Source organism: Amblyomma mixtum, chromosome 3 (genome assembly GCF_055824585.1).
Source record: "Amblyomma mixtum isolate Tamu chromosome 3, ASM5582458v1, whole genome shotgun sequence".
In the NCBI taxonomy this organism is placed as follows: Eukaryota; Metazoa; Arthropoda; class Arachnida; order Ixodida; family Ixodidae; genus Amblyomma; species Amblyomma mixtum.
Window position 1 is genome coordinate 55,229,356 of NC_143014.1, and position 17,844 is coordinate 55,247,199.

General features: G+C 45.1%; 2 protein-coding genes across 4 annotated transcripts in view; one reads left to right on the forward strand and one right to left on the reverse strand.

Moving 5' to 3' along the window:
• haf (leucine-rich repeat and fibronectin type-III domain-containing protein hattifattener) overlaps positions 1–7,434 on the forward strand; it is a 35,355-nt gene extending 27,921 nt beyond the window's left edge. Inside the window, exons 2-4 of the mRNA XM_089579225.1 lie at positions 668–1,551; positions 3,205–3,367; positions 4,969–7,434. Of these exons, the coding sequence (XP_089435351.1) occupies positions 694–1,551; positions 3,205–3,367; positions 4,969–6,551 (2,604 nt within the window). The 5' untranslated portion in view covers positions 668–693 and the 3' untranslated portion in view covers positions 6,552–7,434. The remainder of the gene's footprint in view (positions 1–667; positions 1,552–3,204; positions 3,368–4,968) is intronic.
• Rab3GAP1 (RAB3 GTPase activating protein subunit 1) overlaps positions 1–17,844 on the reverse strand; it is a 254,447-nt gene that overhangs the window by 201,906 nt on the left and 34,697 nt on the right. The gene's annotated exons all lie outside the window — the stretch shown is intronic.

The following is a 17,844-nucleotide window of genomic DNA, read 5'->3' on the forward strand; positions in this document are numbered from 1 at the left end:
GTTGAGCCCAGAGAGTCATCCACACTTTTTGCTTTCTTTGCTCGTCAGCTGCGAGCGCTGTCAGGGACCGGGGCGGCAGGCGGAATGCGCTGGGCCAGGTGGCAAAGTGCGCCGCAGCGGCAGTTCCCCGGGCACTCCGAAACCCGCCCTGCGCTGCCTTCCGCGGCGGCCGGGGTCAAGGCCAGTCGACTCGGGCGCCTTTTGCGACGACCTGTCAGAGACGCTTCGCACCAGCATCGCTCACGGTGGAAAATTCAATTACGCCCGCCTTAGTAGCACGTACCCGCGAGTGGCGCGGCAGGAGGCAGCCATCCCTCAAGACTCCCAAAACGCATGCTGGTCTATATGCTGCCGGCTCAGACAGCCAGCTTTCTTTGCGCGGCACTGCACAGCACGCAAACACAGTGGCACTTGCTGCCTGCGTAAACGAGTTCCCTTTTCCCCATTCAACCTCCCCCTACGTAGCACGCCATGTAACTGCATGATTAGCCGCGTCATTTGTCACGCCGCCGCGGCAGATTTCCAAACAACTGCGAAGGTTAAAACGCCACAGCAGACGAAAAGGGCAGAGCGCTAGTTCGCAAATGTTGAGTCCGACATAACGCCCGTCAGTTTAAGGAAAGCGTGTGGACGTGTACCTGACCACAAAACCCCGCCGTCTTTGCAGGACCAACGCTGTCCAGAGGAGCGGGCATGTGGCTGCTGCTGAGCGCCGCACTGGCGCTGCTCGCGGCGTCGCCCGGCGTGCGGGCGAAGTGCCCCTGGTCGCGTGACCTGGTCGACCTGCACGCCGACTGCATCTGCGCCTACAGCAGCACGCAGCGCCTGTCCGTCCAGTGCAGCCCGGTCAACTTCGCGCGACTCATGAACGCGCTACACGCGTCCGCCCAGAACGTGCCCATCGACCTGCTGCACATCAACAACAGCACGGTCGAGGAGCTGCCGGACGGCGCTTTCGCCAAACTGGACATCCAGTCGCTGCACCTGGCGCGCTGTCAGCTGCGCCACGTGTCCGAGCGAGCATTGCAGGGCCTCGAGAACAGCCTCGCCAGCCTCAGCCTGCCCGACAACCGGCTCGAGGAGGTGCCCGTGGCGGCACTACGGCGACTCGCCTCGCTTCGTCAGCTGGACCTGTCGAGCAACGCCATCCGGCACATACCCGACGGTGCCTTCAGCGGCCTGCCCCTCAACACGCTCAAGCTGGCCGACAACGAACTGATCATTGCGGACGACGCATTCGCCGGCCTCCAGGACTCGCTCAAGAACCTCAACCTCAAGGGCACGGGCCAGGAGCGAGTGCCGCGAGCAGCCGCGCAACTCACCTCCCTCGCCTTTCTGGACCTGGCGCAGAACAAAATCGCCGAGCTGGCGCCCGAGGACCTGAGCGGCATGCACACGCTCACCGCGCTCAATCTGGAGCGCAACCGCATAGTCAAGATCGACGCAGACGCCTTTGCAGGCATCAATGACACACTCAGCTCGCTCTCCCTGCTCAACAATCTGCTGGTGGAGTTCCCAAGCCAGGCGCTAGCCACACTCACCGAGCTTCGGGTAAGCTGTTCACACTTATCTTAACGCCATTTTTTGGCGCGTCTCGGCTAAACACGCAAAGCAGGCAAGGCTGTCTTGCATGTGGTGCTGAGATCCCAAAATGGCCAGGAATTTTACGCCTTTTTGTCCCACGTTACTTCTGGTGCACTATCCCCACATCTCAATGAACTTTCTGGTGTCACCTAACATGCATACCATTGTTCCATTCTTGTGGCTTTGTGGACAAAAGCGGAGAAAAAGAGAAGCTTACAGAATAGGAGAGGGGTTAATTGGAAGGTGGTAGGGCGAATGACTGGACTTCGCCCATTTTCAGCCACATACAAAGATGTCACCATACCAGACTCTCAGGATGCCCTCAATTTTAACGGCACTTCTGTTGTAAGGCAAACACATTATGCTACACCTCACAAGTAGTTTGCAGCGCTGTGAAGGCTGCGGTGGTCCGAACCAATCAGAACGGCGTGCGCTCCTCTTCATCCCGTGACTAGTGGCTCTATACCTGCGAAGAATAGAGCACCAGTGTCCAGCTGCTGCGTTTAGGAGACTTGGCCAACTCGGCGGACGCCATGTTTACGAATGGTGGCGCACCACTTCTCAGCAGGCCTCCGCAGTGCTGTGTTCTTGCAGACTTTCTTTGCTAATTTAACCAGTGAATGAAACGTTTGCTGTACTTTCAAAACACCACCTTGAACTACCTTTTCAATTACTGCAATAACTGTTGGACAAATAGTAACAACACTGCTCAAATATCTGAGGGACTATTTATTGCCTTCCCTGGACCCGATTGGATGAGAGAGTGCTACCTTTCACAGCGCTGCAAACAACTTGTGAGATGGAGTATATATATATAGCACATCCACGATGTATGCATAAGAGAATTGGCACAACTGTTTCCATTATCTCATATTTCATCTCTCCAGATGCTTTTGAATCAAGAAATTGCATTTTTTATGTTCTCAATCTTAATCGTGATTCCTGAGCAGTAATTTACAAACAATCAGTTTCACAAAACCACTGGTACTTTAAGGAGGTGCAAACACCAAATTTTGGTTGCTTGTTCCTTTATTGTAGTGATGCAGAAGGCATTAGTGAATATATTTCACCATGGCGAATTCAGTTACACTTAGTAAATAATATAGGATTTCTTCTCTCCTGTTGCACTGGTTTTGGTTACAACAGCCAAACAACACCATGACTTCAGAGTTGACTTATGGTCATGGTTATAGAGGCATAAAAATATGCAATATTATAGCACTTTGTTTATTCATTGTCAGTTCGACTCTTCAGGCAGTCTGGCATAAGAGTTGGAGAGAATCAAAATCAACAAAGAAGTAATTAATTCTAGTTTAATTGTCCCTCACGTGACCTAAACTCAACCATGACATCATAGCTACTATACAGTTGTTTGAACAAAAACTGAAACAGCACGACAGAAAAAATTTAATTAGAAATATATAAACAGTCCTGCTTGCTGCAAAAGTAGCGTTTTTATGATATCAACCATCATATGAGAGAATTCCTTGTGTCACTTTGGCTCCTAGCAGATAAACTGCTGCAAGATAGTTAAATTAGAAATATGTATTAAACGCATTGAAAAATTCCTCTTATCGGATGAGTGGGACAAACTATTGCATTCTTTGCATTTTGCTGCAGGTCCTGGACCTTGGATTCAATGGAATTCGGAATCTCCCGGATGATGCCTTCGCAAACAATCCATTCCTGACACTCTTGGCTTTGGATGGAAACCCAATGTCAACTATACCACTAGAGCCTTTCCGGCACCTCAACACTACACTCAGGGGAATCAGTATAGGAGGTAGGTGGTGTTAAAGCATGGTTTGCAAGCTTCCAGGTACAGATAGTTCCAATATGACAGGGAACACATTATCTGCATTCAACCATTGATTACTCCACGTCATCGAAAAGCACACTTTTTTCTTTGTTCCAAGCAGTTTTTCTCGGGATGGACAGTGCATTCAAGACACTTTCAGATTCCATGTAGAAGTAACAACAGACCTTGTTCTTTCATATCAGAGCAATCTGCACCCTCTAGAGTGAAGATAACCTTCTTTCCCACCCTTGCAGGACTAAAAAGTGCAAAGAGTGCTAGCAGAGTTTCCCTGCACTGTGCAGCAGGAAACCCACTGGCATGGGGACTTTTGCAAAGCACAGCTCCCACATATGAGGTGTATCTCGAAAATATCCACCTGCATCTGATCATGCACTTAACCTTGCGCCTGATTTGGCCATCTTCTATAGGGGGGCCCCAGTGTACAGTTGTGGACAGAATAATATGGACGACTATTCCGCATTCAATCTCTTCTGTCACGTTGCATAACAGAGATGTGAATGGTTACTCCTTTTATGTGGAAGGGCAAAAGTGAATATCACTTGCATATGCATCAAACATTCATCTTTTTGCTAAGTAGCACATTACAAAACATTGACTGCCAAAACGTGGTCCATAGTTTTCTGTCTGCGACTGTACATGGATGAGTCACTACATTTGTCTTCATCTCCTTAACCTATTCGCTTCTGCTGTTTCATCTAAGTCCCTGTGCAGCATTCCGCGCTGTCTTTCTGAGCGCGCAGCGAAACCCGGGTCGCTTGAATCAGCAATACCTCCTGCTACAGATGTCAAAGCGGAACAAATTTTGTTTTATTTGGCTCCCAGAGCATGCACACACCAACGAGATGTAGATATTTTTTCATGTGTGCAATACGTTAAACCACTCAGGCATGCGAAGTGCAGTGCTGCATTTTTCGAACTTCCAATGGCTCTCGCTTCTATTGCTGTGGGCTTTGCAGACGATGCATCTGCATGATGGGTTCTGCTTCATGGTGTGAGGAGGTATCTGCCAAGCAAAACGAGCCCATTCACAACCCTCTAAACATATTGGAGATGAAGCTGCACCTGGTTTACCTCTGTGTTTGTATTGAGGCAACAGACTCAACGATCTGTTGTAGATATCCCCCACATAAATTATTTATGAACCTAGTGGACAACTACTGCCATCTGGCATAGAAACTACTAACCAAAACTGGGAGCTTATCATGCGGTGCAATCTGTTATTTGGTGACAGCAAACATTATTTCTTGTGGACAACATTTCGCAGTCTTTTTCCACTTTGGCCCTTTCACCGCTGGATGGTGAATCGCCGCCTTCGGAAGTGAACAGGTTAATCAACAATGAGACATCTCTGACTGGGATGATGTGCAGTGTTGGCATTATGATTACAACAGCAGATAGGCTTGGTCTGTATATTCACATTAACCATCTTTGCACCTATGGTTCATATGGTACATGCTTTTTTTTTTGGCTAAAAACAAAAACTTAAAACAGTTCTATTAAAGAATAATGGCTTAAGTTTCAAATGAGCAACAGCTTCTGACATTACTTTTGCTTCAATATTGCAGGACCCTACCTTGAGTGTGACTGCAGGATAAGATGGATTGCAGAGTGGATTGCAAATAAGGATCTTCAAGTGACAAGCCGCGAGCGAAACCCTCAGTACTGTGGCAAACCTGATCACTTCAAGCGTCGTACTTTTGCTAAAATTGAGCCTTCCGAGTTTATCTGCAACGTGTCAACTACAACGACACCGCCACCACCACCAACCACTGTTTCCCTTACAACCACAATGGAGACTGAGCCTGCAGTAGCAACCAGCACAAGACCACCACCCACAACAGCCCCAGCCCCAGCCACAACAACAACTACAACTACCACAACTACCACTACTACAACTACGCCAGTGCCTCCTGTGGAGCCAGTCATTACAACCACAGTCCCTGAGCCAACTAGCGTTCATATCAATGAGCTGCTGGTTGCAGAGACCACCACATTTCGGGAGCCATTCGTTTCTTCCAGTGAGTCAGCAACTGATGTTATCACCTATGCTCCGGAGCTGACAGATGCACCTGCACCTTCCCAGAGACAAGCCAGTGACAAACATGTTCGACCATTACTATCATCACCAAGAAATCAAGACAATGAGGTACCATTGAACAAAGTTCCACTAGTTCCACACATTGTGAATGCTCAGAGGAAAGATTCAGCTGTCACCATTGAATGGCAGACAGAGGGTGAGTCGCCGTTGGGCTTCCAAGTAGTTTACCGACTGTTCGGAGAAAAGATCTATAGACATGGTCCCGCGCTACGGCCGGATCAGAGAAAATACACCATGCAAAACTTGCCTACAAATGAATGTCTAGTTGTGTGCGTTGTAAATCTGCAGGATGCACAAGACATCGGCATAGATGACGTGCTACCATCTCAGTGTAAAGAGCTCAAGCTTGAGCGTTATGTCATTGCTCATTTAGACAAAATTATCATTGCATCCTCAGCAGCTGTATGTGGCATCATCATACTGGCTGTCATCATCTTCCTCTGTTGTTGGCGCAAAAAACAAGGCCGCAGCAGTAGTCCCAAGTCCCGCTTGCCATTGCCAACGTCCACCGTCCACCCAACTGTCAAGCCCACTGATGAATGGGAGACCGTCTCCATGTACAGCAGTCGCAGCATTCCACGGGCACGGATGTACCATATGGACACTGCAAATGGCTCTGTAAACCAGAGCTTTGTCATGGATGACAATCGCTCGCACATTTCCCATTTTTCGCACATGCCCAATGGCTACTCCTCCAAGGCCCGTTCCACAGCTGACGGCCAGTCACACAGATCCTACTCACAAATGTCCAATAAGTATCGTGGCCTTGGAAACCCTGAAGTTCGCAAGTCACAACAGTCTTTGTCAGCCCTGTCAGGAACTCACTCCTTCCTTGATGCTCATGTGGGGCAAAGCACACGACCACTTGCCAATGGTAAGAAACGAGTGCTGCACAATGGCCGCCTTGCATCAGCCAGTTCCATGCACTCACTAAATGAGTATGACTCAGACTGGAATGCCCGAACAGAAAACTGGAAAGACAATGAAGTGGACATTTACGTAGGCCAGAGTCATGTGGCACCTTCACACAGCAAGTACCACCATCGATAGGACACTTGCCCCCAGCCCGCTGTGCAGTTATGGCATCATAGTGCTCACATCACCACTAGTGCAAGGTGTTCTACGCTGGCATGCAAGCATGGTTCTCTGCTGTGCCAGACAACATTTGTCTCTTGTGGTGCTCCATAATGGCTGTTCATTGCAACCGCAAGTTTTCTGCCCACACAAAATGTTGTCAGTGAAGTGCCAAAAACAGGAGTGTCGCTGAGGAACTTCTGCAGATGTGCTCTGAGCCATGTGGCTGAACTATCAGGGTGCTGGAGACTTTATCGCCGTTCAGTGTAAAATTAGGGTGAACTCAGGAGTGCTGACATGCATTACCTGCCTTGTTCACACTGCAGAGCAGGATGTGTGCACAGGACTGTAGTTTTGTACGCCGCAATGACTGAATTTATTACTGTTCAGTGGTATCACCTTCTGACTTGCAAAAGTACGCAGAAAAAATTTTAGATGAGATATTTAGACCATGTGTTCTCTCCATATTTAACTTAGCAGAGTGATTTGGCATACTGAATGAAAACAAATGAGATGACAAGTGACTTTTTCCAGCTCAGCTGAGATACACAAGTGAAACCATTGTAAAAGAAAATGCACAAGCATTTGCAAGCCTGAATATAATCACATAAGCCAGCAATCACCTCACATCACTTCAATCAGCAGTTAATGTGTCAACAAACTGAATTGCATCGAAAAGAAGGAAAATTACGAGGCCTGACTTCACTATGCTTATTTGTATGCTAGAATAACAGACAACAAATATTTACATGTACAGCTGCGTGCCGCAAAAGCAGAAAGCTAGTAAATACTCTTATGGTGATATGTTATACTGATGGACACTTTTATCATGCATTTTCATTTATAAAAGTGACATCGTTCATTTTGTACAGAGTCATTAATGCTTGGCCAACACACTTTTGCAATACTAAAGGCTGCCGTGCTGATATAAGCAAGAGTCAGTACAAGTACTTAGTACAGAAGCTTTGCTAGCAGTAATAGTGGTCGTTGTTAGACAGAAAAGAAAAGACAGATGAGCAGTGAGAGTCCCTGTGGCTACTCGACTGAACGGTGGGCACCTGAACTATACTGCGACCCCCTCAAAAAAATGATGAGGGAGAAACGTCTTTGCTCAAAGACAAGAACATTGCACAGACTGGGCGCAGGCTATTCAAAACCGTAAAATGGAGCCTCCATAAAAATGAAAATATGTAGGCAACTATGATAGCTATTGCTATGCTTGCCAAACCAAGGTTATTCAGATAATTTCGACACTTTCTCCTTGACATCAAAGAAATGAAACTGTGAAGGAAAGTTTCCCCGGCACTGTTCCAAGGCTACATATGATTGTGGTGCTCTTATAACAACAAACTTAGGAAACCGAGCCATCACAAAATGCAAAACTTCCAACAGGATTAAATCAAGTTAAGCTGCGGCTCATGCCCTGACAATGTGCAATCATACAACTAGCATGTGCCCATTAGCACTGGTGGTTGATGAACTGCCGTATTCACTGGCAGAAGCTGGATTACTGCAACAAGGAAAGCAGAGGCTTTTTAATCTTATGTTCTACCTATAACGCTTAATTCATCTATTCATCTATCCATTCAGAGTGGCCTAAGAGGCCCTCGTTTGAGTGTATATACAAAAGAACCGAAAAGTTTTTGAAACACTGTTCGATTCTCTCGTATGCATCTAACACAACCCCCCCCCCCCCCCCCCCCCCCTCCATCCCCACACTCTTGTCTGCTCATCAGAGAGAAGAAAAGGTTCAATAGCATAGCTGGCCAAAACGACTGTTACAACGCAAAATATAACATACAGATAAAAAGAAAAAATAGAAGCAAGTTTTGGCAGTACAGTGCACTATAAAAATGCATCAAGAAAGTTTGACTGGTGCTATGGCACTTTTGCTTTCTGTGTGCTCAGTTTGTAAGTGTACTGCCTCAAGCAACAACTGTGAATGGGCTAGTAAAGTGTGAAGTTCAGTTGCCAACATTGTAAGAGGCCTATTTTACAGAGAAAAGCAAAGCAAGTCCGGAAGTAGCAGTCGCTTCAGGTGCTCTCGCTACCACCAAGGCAAAGACTGTTAAAGACAGCAAAAAGTTAAATAATTGAAGTCGGCAATGGTTGATTCAAAGACCTAAATACTGTTTTCCAGCAGCCCTACTAGGCAACAATCTGGATACTAGCTGCTGGTAGCAGAACCACCACAGCTTTTCAGGTATGTATAGACACGGACAAAAGTTTAGGGGATTAAGATTCGTGGAAAACGTGGAAAAGAATTTATTTCCGCGTTGCCTCGCTACCCAGTCAGTTAGTATTTGTTCAAGAAGATGGAGCACTCGATCATGTCCCCTCATGTTTTTATGCTTCTCATTGACCTCCTTTGCATGACTACAAAGAAAGTTTTTTTCCGTGGACCCACATCCGCAATTTTTTGTTCATAACTGTACATATTACTGGGCAAAAGAAGTTGAAAATGCCAAATATATAACGTATTGTGCTCTTTCATGATCACCATTTTAGCAATATTAACAGCACTTGGTGCTTCCTAAATAAATTCATGCTTTAATACTTCTGTGTGCCTTTGCTTGATTAGACTTTGCAGTGAACAGAAAATTTAATTTCTCTTTGAGTTCAGTGTAACAGGAGACCACTGCATTTACATGCATACCATGAACCTTGAAACAAAAGCTTGTTATTGTTTACTGAAACAGCACTTCTATAGTCCAGAACACATTAGCGCGACATCCATCCATGAGTGCATTTTGCAAAGGCATGATACTTCTAGAGAGTCAGACTCCAAGGAAACAAAAAGGCCACTATGCTATAACTTCGTCTCCAATACTTTCGTGAGCACGAATTCCTACTGAGTAAAGATACCATTCATAGACACTACAAAGCAAACAAAATGACACCCCCATCGAAGGAAGAGGTGCAGCATGGGCAGAAAACGTGGAAGACATCTAATTACCATTAGCTGTAACAATGTGATAGCATAAGAACTTCATTGTGAGTGTGCCAACCACCCTCAAGGAGTGCATTTCTCCACTCGCGTCAGAACCTCCTCCTCCCATGTTAGCCACCCGCTCGGTTCTCCTGCCAGCCACCTTCCGGCTTCACCAGCCCCCCTCTCTCCGCTACAAGCAAAGAGTGGGATTTCCCTCTCTCTGCTCTGCCACCTGTCAACTGTGGCAGGTGACCGGGGTCATCCCGTGGCAGCCACCTTCAGGTCACTCCCTCCTCTCCCCTAGGAAATGTGAGAGGGGGTTTCCCTCACTCCACTTAGCCATGTGCCAACCATGGCAGGTCGCAGCTTGCCATTCCGTGTACTACCCGTGGCAGGTGGCACACCTGTGTACCACCTGTGTCACCTTGGTTTTATGGGTGTTTAAAGTCCTAAAGCGACTCAGGCTAAGAGGGACGCCGTAGCGGAGAGCTCTGGAGATATCGACCACCTGGGTTCTTTAACATGTGACACCACCAGTGGGTGTGGGGACTTTGGGCTCTTATGCTATTGCATAAAAAGCAAGCTTCAGACCAGCATCAGGTTGTACTGATTCAGCCACAAATTACCAGATCAATGAACACACAACACTGTTGCTAGATAATGGGTTGGATAATGTAGTAAACTCGTGCGCGTGCATGCGTGGACAGATAAACAGCCTGGCTACTCCAAACCTCTCGCTGAAATTCATTACAAAAGTTAAAGTACTACCATGGTTTTATCATAAAAGAGGGCTAATGACTCACTGAAACAGTAATGTGTATATTGTTAGTGAATATTTCCAGCATTTTGCCCTTAACAGGCATTAACTTGCGTGGACAACTACACTATATTCAACTTCCTGAGAGTCTGTAAAAACACTGCCGAGTGCTGTCGAAAAGTAACAGTTGCTTGAAATGGCATTTGTTCAGTGAAAATCACTCAAACAAACTAATTCTGAGGTTTATTTATGAAGCAAGAAAAGGTCAGGTTGCCTGATGCTGCAAGTTGCATAGTACTCAACATGATCAGAGTTTCTAATAAATTGCATGGAAGGAAACCTTTCACTTCAATTGCTAACCTGCAAATGGGATGATGGGAAGTGTACTTCAGGCTGACACTTGGTACACTTGTGTACTGTACTATAAATTCAAGTGCTGTGATCACAGACTGCTGCTATGTCAACCAGAAATATGCATGCAATTTAATTTAGCAGACCCCCCAACCCAAGCTGCAGCTTTTTGAAGATGCAATGGCGCTCACTTCAGCAGTGACCACTTTTGGTCAAGTAAAACAGTCAAAACTATGTGTTGCACCTAGTACATCGTTTTTAGCAAACATTTTTTGCAAAAAGGATGCCGCTGTAAGAAGGCAACCACTAGTTCCAGTTTTTTTACAGGAAAAAAATAAAAAAGTACTTGGAGAGCTGCAGTCATACTGTGAACCATGATTCCTGTACAAAGCTCCTAAATGTTAAGAAAAAAAAAACAAGCATATGTTGAGTGTAACCTGGGACATAAGCAGCACAAGCGCAAAGGCTTCATGAAGGTATAGTGCGAACCAGGCAAATTGTGTACATCCATCTTTCTAAAGACAAGACACAACTGAGACATCTGCTTGTTGGTTTCGTAAGGCCAACACAATAAACGACGCATGGGCACTGATTACAGCAGACCAAATAACTTTCACTCTCCCTGCAGTTCTACTCATTGTTTGGCAAGTTGAATGCCACCACTCAGCCAGAATATCAATGCGGATACACGTCTTAACATCAATTGCCACACAGTGCTGGCAGACTGACCAGCGCTGTGTCGATTAACTGTCTCGAGTGGCTGAAGAGACAGGATGAGAATGCACTTGAAAGTAGTAATCCCAAGGTAGTGGAAACCAGCAACGCAAGGCACACATAAAATGACCAATCAGAGAATGAAAAGCACACTCTCACTCCCAGGGCCCTAACTGATAAAAAAAAGATGCCCAGGCTTAGCTTGGTTAAGCCAAGAATACGTTGCATATTGCACGGTCTTTTTGCGCGAGGAATTGCTTGGCGGCACTCGATTTTCTCAGCAGCTTTTCCTCCATGACGTATGGATGGATGGATAGGAGCGCCCCCTTTGAAACGGGGCGGTGGCAACCGCCACCATGCTCAGCTCTTTTTTTTTCTTTTTTATTTTTTCATGATGTCACGTCACTGCGACATGACGTCACGTCGTGCTGTCGTGACGTCACGTCACGTGGTTTGGTGGCTGCCCGGCCGCGCCCAAGGGCTGAACTGAGTGATTGCAATATGCTACGCATAAAAAAAAAAAGTGGGGCACATGGCTGTGGCAGTGAATGGCACTTCAAGAGCTGTGCCGTATTTTCCTAGCTCATTAAGTCAGTGCCAACGTTACCTCAAAACTGAAAACAAGTTTGCTGAGAAAACATGGTCAAAAGAAAAGCAAGGACAGTTTTTGCAAACCCCAGAGGAAGCGCACAGTTGAAAAAGTGTATGTTTAACTCAAATAATGGAAGCAGGGACAGCTGTGGCAAAAGTGGTCCAGTGAAACCCACAGGGCACCCACCTAATCATCAGTAAGCTAGCTTGCAGTGACGCATCTGGGGCCGAATTCTGGAATGGTCACAATCTTAAAACAATCACAAAACGATCACAACGCCTAGCTACTAATGGTCGGCATTGATCAGCGGACATATCTACCAATAGGAGTAGGGCTAACTAATCCGTTTGTGATAGGTCTGTGATTTGATCTTTCCGTAATTAGGCCCCCCGATGTCAAGGGCCCTATCGAACGGCCATGTTGCCCTGCATTCATGCATGCACCCCCCCCCCCCCCGCCCTTCCTCCTATGATGGCTCAGTGGTTAGGGCGCTCAACTGCTCAGTTCGAGGACATGTGGGTTAGTTACCGGCTGCGGCGGCCGCATTTTGATGGAAGCGAAACACAAGGCGTGTGTGTACCGTGCAATGTCAGTGCACGGTAAATAACCCCAGGTGGTCAAAATTAATCCGAAGCCCTCCATTACAGCATCCCCCATAGCAACTGTTGCTTTGGGGTTGTTAAACCCAGTAAAACTAAACCAGTCATGCATGCTGAAAAAACAGCTAATGTTAGTCAGTCATGAGATTCAGCCAGCAGCATGTCGGAAGAAGTAGCTCTGCCATTTGAAACTTAACAAATGGCAGCAGCCTTGTAAAAGGTGAAGTTCACGTAGCCAAAGCTCCTACAGTCCAAACAATAACAAAAGGAAAAGACAAGCACAGGCACCGTCCTTTACAGCTCCGGCATCTGCCCGTCCTTTCAGTTGTTAGTATTTGCACTATTTGAAGTGATGGATTTATATTAGCTAGCCGACCCAAACATTTGTTGGGCCAAGCACACTTATTTGTATCGACTGAAGTAGCTGTAATGATACCAAAGTTAGGTTTGGTTTGGTTTATGGGGTTTAATGTTCCAAAGCGACTCAGGCTATGAGGGACACCGTAGTGAAGGGCTCCGGAAATTTCGACCACCTGGGGTTCTTTAACGTGCACTGACATCGCACAGTACACGGGCCTCTAGAATTTTGCCTCCATCAAAATTCGACCGCCGTGGCCGGGATCGAACCCACGTCTTTCGGGTCAGCAGCCGAGCGTCATAACCAGTGAGGTGGCTCTACCAGAGTTAAGTAAAAGCTACGGCTGTAAACATTGGCTGTAAAACTGCACAGTTCTGTACAAAAGTAGCATATCCTGTGGAGGCTCATTGACCATGGCACTTGGCTAGTGAGTGTGTTTACACTCACCAGTCAAGCCAGAGGTTTTCATTTTCCAAATTTAACCCAGGTTGCAGCGGCAATATTGTTATGGAGGAGAAATTTTAAAAAATGGTGGCCAATTTGGCATGGTTAGGCCAAATGCAAATTAGGTGTGCTAGCACTTCAGTTTTCACTTCGGTTTCAGTTCGAGGCTTGGTTTTCAAGGTCAAGAAGGCTCCAGACAAAGCTCGTTGAAATCGGACTTAAGCTTCACCTTAAGGGTATGACGGGATAGCATTAATGGATCAATGCGTATATTGCGGAATTTGTCATCCTCTACTTTGCATTCATAGATCGCTGGGAGCCCTCATACCACCCTTGGTGCAGTGGTGCAGCGGTTAGGTGATGCGCCACTCCCCTGCAAAGGCAGGTGCTGCCACCAGTTAGGCTTGCGAGACTCGGGTTGCTCTACTCTTCCCGAGCAACTTCAAAGTCATGGAGAGAGGCTTTGGGCAGACAAGCATTGGCAAAATCTGAGATCGGCCGTTTCAGTGCTAGAGTACTAAAACAATCGTGTACTGAGATTTCAGTGTACGCAAAGAATGCCAAGCGATCAAAGTTGACCTCAAGCACCTCCACTTTGGTACGCCTCATAACCCATAGCATTGTTTCAATGCATACATGTTCATTGAGCCAATGTAAGCAGCAATAATGTTTGTTACTCATTTGAACGAAAAATGTCTTCTAGATTTAGAGCACCTCATGACCTTAGTCTGCATAAAACAGAAATGTATGGAGATTCAGCAAACTTTTCACTGTCACAAGATGAACGCAGTGAGTGTGTCGAAGCTAATTACTCAAAGCAGATGAATCTTGGTACTGTATGCACCGAGGCCTCTAAAGGCATGTGCATTACTCCGTCCATAGATGGAAGCACTGATACCCATAAGCATGTCTCACCTGCTCATCTGGATGCATCTTTCTATGCTTGAGAATTTAAACTGATGAATCACTCTGACCTACAGATAAAGGATCTTCACTCGGTGCACATAACCTATATGTGTTAACAAACAACACACTATAAAGAATAAGGCTCAAGTAAAAATATGTGTTGTTTTACAAAGCATCTTCGTACAAAACTAACTTTACTAAAGAAGACTTTTTAAGCTTTCAACCTCATGAACACTACAGAATCATTCTCAACAGTGAACATCCATATGTGTATTATTTTATTATTTTACATTCCAGTCTTGGCACCACACGTTCAAATTAAGTCCACAATCGAAATACTAGTACAGCTACTTACTACAGAGAGAAATGCATCCACTGAAAAACCTTCTTGCTAAATAAAACAATTCTTACAGTCACATGGGGCCTTCATAGTACAAGTTCCCATGCTACAACATTCATCATATTAACTCTTTCCTTACTGCGCACACTGACGATTGTTAGCCCACTAACAATAGATGTGAACACTGATTTAAAAAGCTTCCGAATTGTGTTTGGACATGGTGCACCATCTGGCATGAAGTTGAAGTACTGAAGTTTAGTTTTCCCTACAGTTTTTCTCTTTTCTTTTCCCCCTGCATGATGTGATTTTTTAACCATCTGTGAAAGCAGTTGAGTGTCAAAGTTGATGAAGAGAATGGCTTCCTCCACCTATGATTCACACAGTGTTGATTTTTTTAAACATACTTGCTATTGGACAGGCAAAGGGGACTTCAAAGAAATGACAAAGAACTAAGGTAATCGCTAATAGAATAGAGTGGGTCAGGGAACAAACGCCAGCTAATGACGTCCTGGTCAAAATCAGAATAAAAAATGGGCTTGGACAGGGTAGATAATGTGTAGGCAATATAACCGATGGTCGTTAAGGGTCACGGACTGAATACTAAGGGAAGGCAAGTGTATCAAGGGGCAGCAGAAAGTTAGGTGGGCAGATGAGATTAAGAAGTTCACGGGGATAAGGTGGCCGAGGCTGGTACAGGACGGGGTTAAATGGAGGGATATAGAAAGGATATAGGATAGCCTTTGTCATGCAGTGGGCCTAGTCTTGATGATGATGATGGTGATGTAGGCAGTTTGTATATGCCTGAGTTTCTTTTTTTTTTTTTGCAAAACATGAAACACTTGAAGACATTTCTATTATTCAAAAGCATGTTTAATTAGCTTAATTTTGATGTATTGCATTAAATTTTAAACGTGACAGTTCTTGAACCAAAAATATTTAACGAAAAACCACAAAAAAACTGCCATTTTTCCCATCGCAGGGAAAAATGACAGTCTTCCATCATAACTAAGTCCATCATGACTCATGACTAAGTCTTCCGAAAACTGCAAGCACTGACTGCCATATAAACTCATGTAAGAGCCACACTTGTTTTTTAATTCGGGTGTGAATTTTGAAACTGTGGCCCATACACGAAGCAATGGTAATCTGTCACGTCACTCATAAACACAGTGTGCATTCAGAAGAGTGGTGAACTGGGCAAGTTTGCACAACTGTTTCGTTCCATAATAATGTGCAACAAGATGAGAAACAGATCTTAGACCTACTGCATTTTCCAGTGTATAAGTTGCAATATCTTTCTTAATTTTTTTTTTTTCTGGGCGTCTCATGTAACTAGAGACTTCTATATGGCAAAGAATGATGCATCTGAGTGCAGGAACTTTTGCCGAACCCACTAACAATGTTTGAAAAGAAAATAGATGTGTAAAACAGGAAAAACTGAATTATCTTTAAATTGTTATCTTAAGGGTAAATTCATATAATCTCGCCCCAGCCGGATTTAATGTAGCAGCAGCATGCGCTTCGTGCTGCCACCGCATCCAGTCCAGCCAGTCCAGCCATACTGAAAGTTTACATTTTGCCAGTAAGTACGTCAGTATGGCTTTACGTGCATCAAGTGTTGTTCTTGGTCGACATGATGGTGCCTGCGACGCAAACAAGCTACAACAGACTCTCATTAAATAAAATTGCAAGGGACCAGAGATTTTTGTCTCAATTATCAGAAGTGGACCTTAGAGATGAATATGCTTACGGAGGTCATTTTTTTTTTTTTCGGACGTGAAGTGATGAAATTAAATACAAATTTTCACTCATATACCTTTAGTAGTTTTGACATTATAAATTTTAAGTGCTGCATTGTTATACTAAACTTGCAGAAAGCCTGGTGTCACAACAAAATATGGTAGGACCCTAAAGAGAGTTGCTCAGAACTTTCAACGAAAGGAATGGTTCATGCGGTGAGATTCTCCAGATATTTATAACAACCTACATTTTTCTACACAGAACATTCTACCTATGCTGTATAATGCACTGATTGTCGTCACGTCAGAGTAGTTAGAGTAAAAAAAAATAGAGTAATTAAAAAATGTGGGACAGTCACTGCATAAAGAATTTATCAGGAAATACAACGCAACAAACCTCATGAAAATCCATCAAGCCATTGTCGTGCTACGCTTTCTGCAAGCAAAGCGGTCGGGTGAAAAAACACTTTTGATAAAACTGGCGCTGGAGTGGCACGAGCAGTTCATGGCTGCTCATGGCAGCAGCTTTTTAGAAGCTGCTGCATTTTTAATGTTCTTGCATTTATTTTTATCACAGACACATGGTTCCAATGGAAGGAGAGCTCCAGTGGAACAAGCTTTCTGGTGATACCGAACACTCACGAGCGGCAGTGAGGAAGCAGAGGTACCGCGTTCAGAAATTGGCCATTTTCGCAGAGATTTCAGCCAGTTTTCTGGCTACCCACAGTCACAAGAACATTTTTTAGGGTCATTCAGGGGCAATTTCCAATAGAAAAATTTTGGGGTGTGTTTGAAAAGGCCTCATAGATTGTGAATCTGCTGTTTTATAAAACTCGACTTTTTACAAGATTTTTGCAATATGGACACCACATACCCCCTTAATATGATCCAAGACAATGTGATTTGCTTTATGGACATCTGTGCAAACAGTGTTTTAGAACTACAGTCACGACCACTTATAATGGATGCAGTTACAATGAACGCTCCATTATTACGAACGAGGGTGGTATTACTGTCAAATTATGTATTAGGGCAATGGCGTTGCGTCTCAGATACAACGAACACATGTGCCTGCACAACTCGGTCACAGCAAGCGAGGAGGTGCTGTAAACTCAGCCCCACAGTCGAAAACCAGGCTTCTTGCAGGAGTGGAGCGACAAGCATTTCATAACCACCTAAAAACCACCATAAAAAAGCATAAACAATAAAATAATTAACAAATAAGGAATACAGGACATGTGGAATGCCGACAAAACTTTTTACCAGATGCGGCCGTCAAAAACGCATGCTTTGAAAGGCGACGCTTAGCACTGATGGAAAGTGCAGTAAGCCCCTTTCTGTGCAGGAGCATGAACAGCAGCGACCGGTGGTCACCGTCAGTCATCAGGAAGACTCGCAAGGCGCAGTGCTTTGGAAGCTACATTTTCGTACGTGCATACATGACACAAAGGCCTGAATGGTGCACTAAATTTTTTTTTATTTGACGAGTGTCACTAGGCATAAGTTTAGAGGGGGCACGGGGATGACAGGCAGCTTG